Source organism: Mycteria americana, chromosome 5 (genome assembly GCF_035582795.1).
Source record: "Mycteria americana isolate JAX WOST 10 ecotype Jacksonville Zoo and Gardens chromosome 5, USCA_MyAme_1.0, whole genome shotgun sequence".
NCBI lineage: Eukaryota > Metazoa > Chordata > Aves > Ciconiiformes > Ciconiidae > Mycteria > Mycteria americana.
The window spans coordinates 30,645,024-30,654,691 of NC_134369.1; the positions used below are offsets into that span (position 1 = coordinate 30,645,024).

Genomic DNA, 9,668 nt, shown 5'->3' on the forward strand with positions numbered 1-9,668 from the left:
CATCATCAGAGCATAGGAACTATTTGGCCTCAGTTACAGCCAGTGGATTTCCAGTAAGCACGAGCCCTCGGCACCCAGACTGACAGTAAGTGCTAAGAAAGGAGCTGCTTGGAGATCTTTCTGGGTACAGTCAAGAGAGAAACTAGCCCCTCAACCCGGCCTTTCACTTCCTACCCCCCACTCCCCCCACCATGGGCACCATAAGCCAAGGCAATTTAAGTCTTGCCCAGTCTCATGGGCTCACTACTGCTCTGAGGAGCCACCCCTCCTACAGCACTCCCTTGCAGCATATTTACCGTAAAAGGGCAGCGTGATGATACTCAAATTGTCCTCCAAACTCGCTCACTGCAGGAGGGAGATGAACAGAAAAGGGGACAGGACAGACAGCGGGTGGGAGGGAGGCTGGGGGCAAGGGATGAAGAGGAAGTGTCTGCCAAAAAGCTTCTCGCTCAGGGACAGAACTGCACTATCTAGCTATGCCGTTCAGAGTAGCCCAAGGACTTTGTGCATCAAGCTTCACCTCTGGCTGAAGACAAGGTGTCTTTGGCAGTCTCCTAGGCAGCTGGCTCTCAGATTGCTGTCTGGCAGAGCCAGAGCTTCTCCTTGAAGGAGAGCAGCTCCAGCAGTCTGCACTGGATATGCCCCTAGAGTCACCGGCAGCGCACACCTACCCCCAGCAAGCTGCGCTCCAGACCTCTGTCACGGGCTTCAGGTGCTATCATCTCACCCGCCTTGGTACTTACACTAGCAGCTCAGCCACCGTGAAATTCAGAGGAGCTCACAGGTAGCACTGCATGTGAATGGAAAGTTGGGTCTAATCCATGCGATTCTGACTAAAAAGGTTTGTTTAGCGCCAGACTGCTTGCCAGCAGTATCTCGTGCCCTTTTTGAACTCAGCCTGCTGGAAAACAAACCCTCAGGGGAAGGGGGGAGAAGAGGAGAGACCAGAAAGGATAAAGTGCCTGCCCATGCAACTGTAATTCTTGCAGAGGAAGCTGCAGGCGCACACTGCGTCCATTGTGTGGAGGTAACCGGACAGGAGGAAGGAGGGGCAGCTTGGCAGAGCTCGGGAGACCTGCGAGAGGCCATGAAACGCCCTCCTCACCCACCCTGCGCACCCTCAAAGGTTCAGCAGGGAGGCACGTAGCTGTATCAGTGTGCACGGCTGCCGATCTTTGCACCGCAAGGTGTGCCGAGGGCCGGGTTCAGCTCCGGGGAGCACCGCGCAGCGGGGAGGGCATGGCCGGGCAGCCTCCGTGCAGGGTGAGCGGGAGGCAGAGCTGGGGCACAGCCTGTGCGGCCCGGCACCGCTCGGCACGGCAGGGAGGAAGGGAAGGGCTGCAGGACCGAACACAGCTTCGAGCCCTCTTCTGCAACAGGCTGCAGCCAGACGGGTCCCACGCCTCCGCCTCCTGCCTGTAAAATGGGGGTTAGCGCTCAAGTGCAGTAAAGCCTAGAGCGTGTCCGTGGCTGTGCAAGTCCTGCGCGGGCTCCGGGAAGAGCCGGGAAGCACTGACAGCGCGGCCCTGACCGCCTCCCTTCTGCACCTCCGCTCCCCTCTCCGTGCTCCCTCCTTCCCTCCCCTCCCCTCCGAAGCCTCCTCCAGCCCACCCCGATCCCGGGCAAGGGGCAGACACTGCCACGGACGACGAACACGAGGTTGGCGGGCCCCCGCCCCAAGGCCCCCCCAGCCTTTCCCCGTCCCTGCCCGCAGCCTGCAGCCCCTCGGGGCAGCACCCCCTCCTGCCCCGCACCAGCAAGCGGGCACGGACCATTCCGCCTCCGGAGGCGCGGGGGCTGCCCCTGCCCGCTCGGTCACGCCTGGCCCTTCCCGAAATAAGGCCCTCGCCAGGTGCAGAGAGACGGCTCCCCGGTGCCCGCCCAGGAGGGACCCAAACACGGTCCTGGGGGTCCATCACGGCAACCCCCCGGGGGGCACGGGCCCGCCCGGCTGGGACCGGAGCTCCTGCACGTCGGGTGAAGATGTGGCAGACGCCGCTCCAGACGCCCACGCTCCCTCCCCAGCGCCGCCGGGAACTTTTTAGGGGTGCCGCCATCAGCTCCCCCGAGCAGCCCCACGCCAGCTCTCCGGGGCCGGCCAGCACTCGCCACACCGCCGCCAGCGGCCGCAGCCGCCCCGGGGCACGGAGCTGCCCGGCTCCCAGGCCCACGGAGCGCCAGATCCACGCGTGGGCCGACCCCCGCCCCGCTGCAGCGCCCGAGGAACGCTCCCCGCCCGGGGCCCCCCAAAACTGACCCGTACCCCGCCTCTACGCCCTGCGGCAGCCACGTCCCCCCTCGGGACCCCGCGGGTCCCGGCCCCACGGCCGCTGTCAGGCCGGGACCCCGGCCACCAGCCCCTCACAGATCCCCCCTTCCCTTCACAGGCCCCTCTCGGCCCCCACAACAGCCGGTAGCCCCGGCCCCCCAGCCCGCCCCGTACCTGCCGGCCGCCACCGCCGCTCCCGGTCCTTCAAACCCCCGCCCTGCCGCCCAATCGGCTGCTCGGCGCTCGGCCGCCACGCCTGGCCCGCTCCGCTCGCTCGACTAGGCTGGGCTAGGCTGGGCTGGGCTAGGCTGGGCTGGGCGGGGCGCGCAGGCGCGGTGGCGGCCCCCGGAAGCGCGCGGCCGCGGGAGCCATGGCGGCGGCGGCCCCGGTCCTTGCCCGCGGCGGCGGCCCGGCGGCGCGGCTGCGGCTGCTGTGCCAGCGCTACCAGGAGTACGTGAGGCGGCACCCGGCCGCCACGGCCCAGCTGGAGGGCACCGTGCGGGGCCTCTCCTACCTGCTGCCAGGTGCGGGAGGGGGGCGGCCGGGCCCTCATCCCTCCCGCCGGGGCCTGGGCCGGGCCCCGCTCCGGCACCTGTCCGCGGGGGTGCGGGGGGCTGGGGCCCAGCGGGGAGCGGGGCCTCCCCCCCGCGCTGGGCGCTGGCTGGTAGCCGCTCTCCTCCCTTCGCAGGTCGCTTCTCGGACTCCCACGCCCTGTCGGAGCTGGGTAGGTGGGCAGCGGGGAGCCGGGGGCGGAGCGCCGGGGCAGCCGGCACCCGCCGGTGCAGGGCTGGTGGTGTGCCTCTGCGCGGGTGCATGCGGGCCCGTTCCCCGGACCCCTTGTTTTGTTCACGCCTGGCTGCATCCTCCTGCAGCCGATGGGCGGAGTCTGCACGTCTTGCTGCCCTTCTTCCCTCATCCCCTCCCGGGGGAACAGTCCCGGTTTGGTTTGCTTTCTGGGCATGCTGTAACTGCGGTCGTCTTCTTTTCCTTTTCTAGTCTACTCTGCGTCCAACCTCCTAGTGCTATTAAATGACTGGATTCTCCGAAAGGAGCTGCAGCGGAGCCTGCCTGTGGTAAGGCTGGAGTGTGTGGGAGGAGGATTTGGGACACATGCTTCCTTCCTTGCAGAAGCTTTCGGGGAGTGTCTGTAGAAACTAATAGGTCTTTGCCGCGGCCTCTCTTTGCTATCAGGTATGTAGAGGCCAGAGGCAACCTCTGAATGCAGGTAAACAGCAGTCCTGCCCCGTGGCTCCTGGCTTGGAGGAGTGGTCAGAGCACTCCCTGGACCACAGAAATCAGGCCCTGACTTGCACCAGGAGCTCCACTGGTTTTTTTTTTGAGAAGCTCAGACCTTGAGCTAGGCAAAGCTGTTGGCAAATAACCATCGCTGTTTCCAGAGCAGTGGCTCTGGAGCACTGAAGCTCTGATTCCATTCCTCAGACTCTTCCTTTGCATATGCTATTGAGCAAAACAAACATAAGGACCTTGTTCCTATGTCTCTCTTGCAGGAGCCCCAGGCTGGCTCCCAGCACTTGTTAGACCCTTTGGGGAGTGAGGAGGAGAGCGTTTTTTTCCAGACGGGCCTCTTCTGTCGCAAGCCTGCCCACTGTGTGGGTTTGGGTGTAGGCAGCTCTCTGGCTGGAGCGTCAGGCGCGTAACAAACAGAAATGCAGAAGACTTGCTTCCATGGTTGCTAAAGGCCAAAGTGAATTTCAGCTGTATTGTCTTTATTGATGCTTTTCAAGGGGTTAAATCCTGTGGTTGACAGCACCAGCAAGTTCCCGTGTGGGGAGCAGGGACCCAGGCTGGAAGAGCACCCACTGTCTTGGGGTTCATGCCTGGAATCTAGACTGATGCTGGATTCAGCAGGCATTCGCTCTGGTGTGACTGTGGACTCTGGGTCCCCTTCCCTCTACTCCAAGCGTACTCCCTCATGAACTCTAACCAGGGAGGAGGTTTGTTGCGTATCCCAACTCTGGGACGAGGAGGAGGAGGGAGTTTTGCCGTGGAGTTCAGGCACAGTGCCACAACCCAGGAGAGTGTCCTGCTGCGTCAGTTGGGGTAGAAGGCAATCCAAGATACAGCTGTGATGTTCTCCCTGTTTCTGGGGTAGCAGCTCTGTGTGATACTGCGATGTCTCAATCTACCCCTGGCTGGAGGTAGAGAAATGGGCTTGTGCGTAGACTCAGGCTGCAGTGGAGGTACCACTTGTTTCTGGGGCTGTGACTTCTAAGGCCACCTGGTGCTTATTTCTGAGAGTCCTGCCAGACTGGGCTGTGTTTCTGCCCTGTTTAACTACCAAGCAGAACCTGCATCCTGTCCCCTTCCTCCCCTCTGTGTTTTGCAGTCGCTGCCCCAGCAGAAGCTGCTGACCTGGCTGAGTGTGCTAGAATGCGTGGAGGTCTTTGCAGAGATGGGGACAGCCAGGGTGTGGGGGGAGATGGGCCGGTGGACCATCATTGTCCTCATCCAGCTGGCTAAGTAAGTGCCGTGGGTGGAGGGGAAGGGGCAGCGTGCGCTCGGAAAGGGGATCTGGAGGGGACTTAGCAGTACCCCAGGAAAAAGCCCAAGCAGGACTGAGCTGCCGGTCCCTGAGGCTGGGGGAATTTGGAGCCTCACGGTGCTGGATACTGTGCCACAGAAGGGGACACTTACCCCTCTTGCCTTGCCAGTTACCCTGAGCAGACCTGAGTGTTTCCCTCTTCTGTGGAAGCCACCTTTCCAGCACAACAGGAACCCAGCTCCGTAGCCTGGTATTGAAGGCTTCCATGTGTCTGCTCACAGAGCCATCCTTCGTCTCCTGCTCCTGCTGTGGTACAAAGCTGGCATCCAGACGTCTCCTCCCATCGTGCCGCTGAACAGGGAGCAGCAGCAACCTCTCCACCCCCAAGGTGAGTGCACGGTGCTGTCATCATTGGCTTGGCACCTTGCTGGGCCACATGTCTTATCCTGCTAGGAATTACTCATCAGAGCAGCAGTTTGGGCGGCACAGGGAACTGTGAGGCTTCAGTACGCAAAGCTGAGCTGTGTTGAACTTTCCACCCTCTATAGAGCACAAGTTAGCTTAGTGGCAGGGTCGTCCTACAGTCTGGAAGGAGGGGGTGGAGGAGTCTAAGCCTGGAACCACTGGCTGAACTGTGAGTCAAGCTGCTTGTCCCCTGGTCTTGACAGTGAGGAAAGAGATCCTAGGCCTGGGCAATGTCAGGCAGACTTATCTTTTCACCCTCTGACAGCTCTGCGCAGTGTTAGCCCCTTCAGGATGGTCCGGTTTGCACTAGATCAAACCTTCAGTCCGGTCTCCTTGATGGCAGTGTAGGGAAGGGCGCTGCCAGCTCTGCGTTGAGGCGTGTTCCTTTGGAGCCTGACCCCTGTGGCCATTTTCTTCTGCAGATGTGGAAGAAAACTCCTCAGGGAAGGATGAGACCTATGTTGGCAGGCGTTCCAGCCGTGTTGTGCGCTCTCTCCAGAGCAGTAAGTAGCTGAGCATGTTTTCTGTCCTTGCCTGAGCTGTTTCTGCTCTGTGCCCTTTATGTATGACCTGGGCGTGGGCAGTAAAGAGCAGAACCTTGGGGGCATATCCTGCCAGGCACTGGGCCCTGTGCGTGGGGGGATATCAAAGCAATGGGGATTCAGGCACGTGGTGCAAGGCTAGCACTTAAATTGTATTTTTCCAAGTAAGCTGTACAACGGAGTTAACTTTCAGCGTGTTTATACTTTGAGGAGCATGGACCTTATGAGTACCTCCCCCTGCTCTGTCCCCTCTGGAGGCAAGCTCTGAGGGTGCTGGTCAGCCGCAGCAGTTGCTGTGTGTGCAGCTCTTAAAGCTTTCCTGTTTCACACCTTCATGGTGCAGAAAGCAGTGGGGTGGTGGTGCGGGGAAGTGTGGTAGGAAGAAGGTTTTATTTGTGTTAGTGACCTGATCTGCTTGTTTCAGCCCCATCCCTGCAGTCCCGGCACTGGGGGTCCCCCCAGCAGAGGGAGGAGTCGCAGAGCCGAAGAGCGGAGGAGATGAACCAGCCTCCCACCCCTCTGGGTCTCCAAGAAACCATCGCAGAATCCATCTACATTACCCGCCCTCTGCTCCACCGTATCCTGCCCTGGCCGTGTGCGGGCTTATGCCGTAGGGTGCTGCAGGCTCAGCCCTGGTGCAGGGCAGTGCCACGCCAGGCTGCTTTCTCCCTGCTGCTGCTGTGCTTGGCAAGGGCCTCGGGACTCCTCCCTTATCTTACACCTTGATGGCTAGCCTCAGCTGCTGCAGTTGTGGGTGCAAGTCCTCCAGCCCCTTCCCTAGGCCCCCCCCCCCAGCACTGCCTTAGAGTGTATTCTCCTGGGCTCAGCAGAGCTTTGCTCATACCCAGGGGCTCGCTTGTCTGCATGCCTTTTGTTAGGCATCTCTGGTTCTTTCTATTCCTTGACTGTGGTTCCTAGTATTGAGTTTAGGAGTGTGGGGCCAGAGATCATGGAAACCCTGGCTCCTCTCAGCAGTCCTGGACATCTCTAGGTCAGTCTGAGGAAGAGTCTTTGCGGGTGCTTGAGGTTGATGGTGGCTGAACATCACACTTCCCTCTGCTCCCCAATCCAGGGCAGGCACTACTGACAGAAATACGCACAGGGGCTGGGCCTGGTCTTTAGCTGGGAGATTGACACATTTAGGTATCTTCTGCAACACTTACAGTGCTCTCTGTTCTGAGCTGGTGCAGCCTGCTCTGCGTGGAGCTGAGAACGGAGGGCATTTAGAAGCCCACTTTCTTTTCCCTGCTGGCTGCTGTTGCCGTGAGTTAGCTCTCTGCCCTTCTCCTTCCAGTCTGAGCTTGCTGAGTGATCTGAAAGACCTGAACAGGCGAGAGCGAGCAGAGCTGAGGCGACGAACCATCCTACTGCTGTACTACCTGCTGAGATCTCCTTTCTATGACCGATATTCAGAGTAAGGGGCCCCTGCTGGGCTTTTGCTGAAAATTTCCCTTTTAACAGAAATAGCGTCAGGGGACTGGGTGAGTAGATCTGAAGAGGTCTGGGTGCCTGTGACCAGGTTAATCTGAGCCCTTGTGTAACAGCTGCCATTGCTGTTCGTGCATTCAACAGCTGGGGCAGGAGGTGTCTCACTGGACTTGTTTATACTTTCTCCCTTCCTAGGGGCAGGATCCTCCTCTTCCTGCGCTTGTTGGCTGATTATGTGCCTGGAGTTGGCTTTGTCACACGTAAGTGGGCCCCGCTGCTATATTCCTGTTTCTCTTGGGTGGAGAAAAATCAGGGGAGTTGGGCAGAACATTTATCAGTTGGTTTCCAACCTGAGGAGGGAATTGGGAAGTCCCTAGAATGGTTAGCACCAATGTACCCTGTATTGATGCTTGTGTTGTTTTAAACCGGAATAGGAGCGGATGAATTGCTTCCTGGCTATTAGGGACCTGTGCTTGACCACAGTGGTAAACCTCCCTGTGCCCTCCCAGGCTGCAGAGCTTGGTCTCTGCCACCTACGCCTGCTCTCCTGGGCTCCCTTTCTGCACCTCAGCTGGTGCACCAGAGCCCTGCTTTGCAGCCCCTGTTTTTGAACTCCTTTCCTTGATCCCCAGCCTGCAATGCAGACATGAGAGGTAAGCAGGTGTCTAGAGGCATTGACCCAGCCAGGAGCCGACTGTAAATTAACGGGCTGAACCAGGTCTGTCTTCTCCTAGTCCTTTACCAGAGGATCCCTTTATTATGGGCCAGAATTCCATCTCCCCCTCTTCCCTGCTGATGTGAAGCCTTTTGTGGAGTGATTCATGGCAGTGATGTGGCATTAGATCAGCCTGGTATCGTGGGATTGCCCTTTCTTTGGGGAGTTCACAAAGCTGGCTAGCTCAGGAGCCACTTCCTCCAGTTAGTGATTTTGGAGAGGCTTTGGAGCCTGCATTGAGCCATGTGCTACATAAGCGTTTTCACTCTACAGCAGTTGCTTCTGTGTCTGCACCTGCTCGTTATTGCTGAGTTGTCTTCCCTCTTTCCTGCGCCACAGCAGTGTCCTCCTGACTCACTGCATGCGGGTTTTCCCCTTGCACACTGTAGAACCCCCTTCCCACTGGAGCTTGGATGTGTCAACTCTGAGGGAGCAGTGTCCCACACCATGGCCATGCTGACCATGTTTCACACCCTGCTTGGTCCTGCTCTGATATCTGGCGCCGCATCCCAAAGTTGTCTCCCATCTTGGCAAAAGTAACTGTTCTATTCTTGGGTTCATCTGAGATGTATAACTGGAGATTTGGGATTGTTGGGTATCATAACGAGAAGGGAGGATATACCCCGTACACATACAGCTTCAAATTCTTGCCTTTCTACATGCGTGATCCCTCTGTTCTCTTGTTTCAGGGCCACTGATGGATTACTTGCCTGCTTGGCAGAAAATCTATTTCTATAACTGGGGCTGATGAGAAGATGATGATTATTCTCTGCTAAGATCATGGCTGGACATTTCTAAGGAGGGCAGGCAGGCTGGGGGAGGGATGTTGATAATGTCTAATTTTCAGTTAAACCATCAATGAGAAGCTCCTGTTCTGCACGGTGAGGAGATGGGTGTATGTAATTTTTTTTAACAGATCTAGCTGTGAATGATGGACACTACATGTGTGGAGAGACCCCGGCCACCTCTTTCAACGGTTCTGTGGCTGCAGCGATGGTGATGGGACAACCTCTTTTTTTTAAGCACTTGATTTTTCTCCTTTTGTACGGCTGCACTATAATAAAGCCAGGCAGCGTAGTGTTTTTTGGAGAGCACTGTCTCCCACCTCGCAGCGCTGAGATTGACCTGCAGCCTGCTTGTGTTGGCCGTTCCTGGCCGATCTGCTTGGAGCGGGCTTGTCTGTCAAATAAACTGACTGAACAGAAAGAACTGAGATGAAGGACCTCTCTTCCCCTGTTTGCATGGGCTCCTCTCGCATCTGGTTGTCGGCAGGTATCTCTCTACCAGAAAGAGCAGCTTTTGCAGATGTCTACCCTGGGATACGCTGTCCCTTAGAAGTCTTTTGCTCTGGCCTGTGTCAGGCAGGGCCCCACGCGTTGCTCAGCTGCTGACTGTAGTCTCTGTAACTCCAGGTGCCTGGTTCAGTCCCCGGTTTCCTGGGGTTCCCCTGGGGGTATGGAGAGCTGCAGTTTGCAGGCTGCTTTCCTAGCACCTAATGTGTGCTAAAAGGGTTTGCAGAATGGCTGCCAGCCAGTGCTCCGGGGCTTGGCCAAGGGCAGAGAAGAGGAGAAAATAGATTAATTCAGCAAATACTGCTGTGCCATGCTTAATAAAGGGCCAGGAGAGGCCTGGACAGCTATGGCCATCTTTTTGTATCTGCTCTGCTAACTGGTGGACAGTTGAGGCATCGATCTGCTCAGTGAGCTGCTGTCCTTGGCCAGGACAAAGGGGTAGCCAGCTGGTGGC

At 58.2% G+C, this 9,668-nt stretch overlaps 1 protein-coding gene across 2 annotated transcripts; it reads left to right on the forward strand.

Moving 5' to 3' along the window:
- The first annotated feature begins 2,594 nt into the window (after positions 1-2,594).
- PEX16 (peroxisomal biogenesis factor 16) lies at positions 2,595-9,652 on the forward strand. 2 transcript variants are annotated; one of them, XR_012775905.1, is made up of 11 exons: positions 2,595-2,793; positions 2,958-2,993; positions 3,266-3,342; positions 4,617-4,750; positions 5,054-5,160; positions 5,660-5,740; positions 6,204-6,356; positions 6,698-6,770; positions 7,074-7,260; positions 7,403-7,467; positions 8,612-9,652. XR_012775905.1 is itself a non-coding variant. In XM_075502707.1 (11 exons), exons 1-11 carry the CDS (start codon positions 2,640-2,642, stop codon positions 8,668-8,670), a joined length of 1,059 nt encoding a protein of 352 aa, XP_075358822.1. In that variant the 5' UTR covers positions 2,595-2,639; the 3' UTR covers positions 8,671-9,646. The 2 variants fall into 2 exon arrangements, 1 of the variants encoding a protein (XP_075358822.1); XM_075502707.1 differs by having other exon boundaries at positions 7,074-7,193; positions 8,612-9,646.
- Positions 9,653-9,668: the final 16 nt, after the last annotated feature.

Bases quoted from the DNA above. Each gene is read 5' to 3' on its own strand.
- PEX16 (XM_075502707.1), top strand. From the start codon at position 2,640: ATGGCGGCGGCGGCCCCGGTCCTTGCCCGCGGCGGCGGCCCGGCGGCG. The intron at 2,994-3,265 runs GTAGGTGGGCAG...TTCCTTTTCTAG, and splicing joins CCACGCCCTGTCGGAGCTGG to TCTACTCTGCGTCCAACCTC. The intron at 7,194-7,402 runs GTAAGGGGCCCC...CTCCCTTCCTAG, and splicing joins TTCTATGACCGATATTCAGA to GGGCAGGATCCTCCTCTTCC.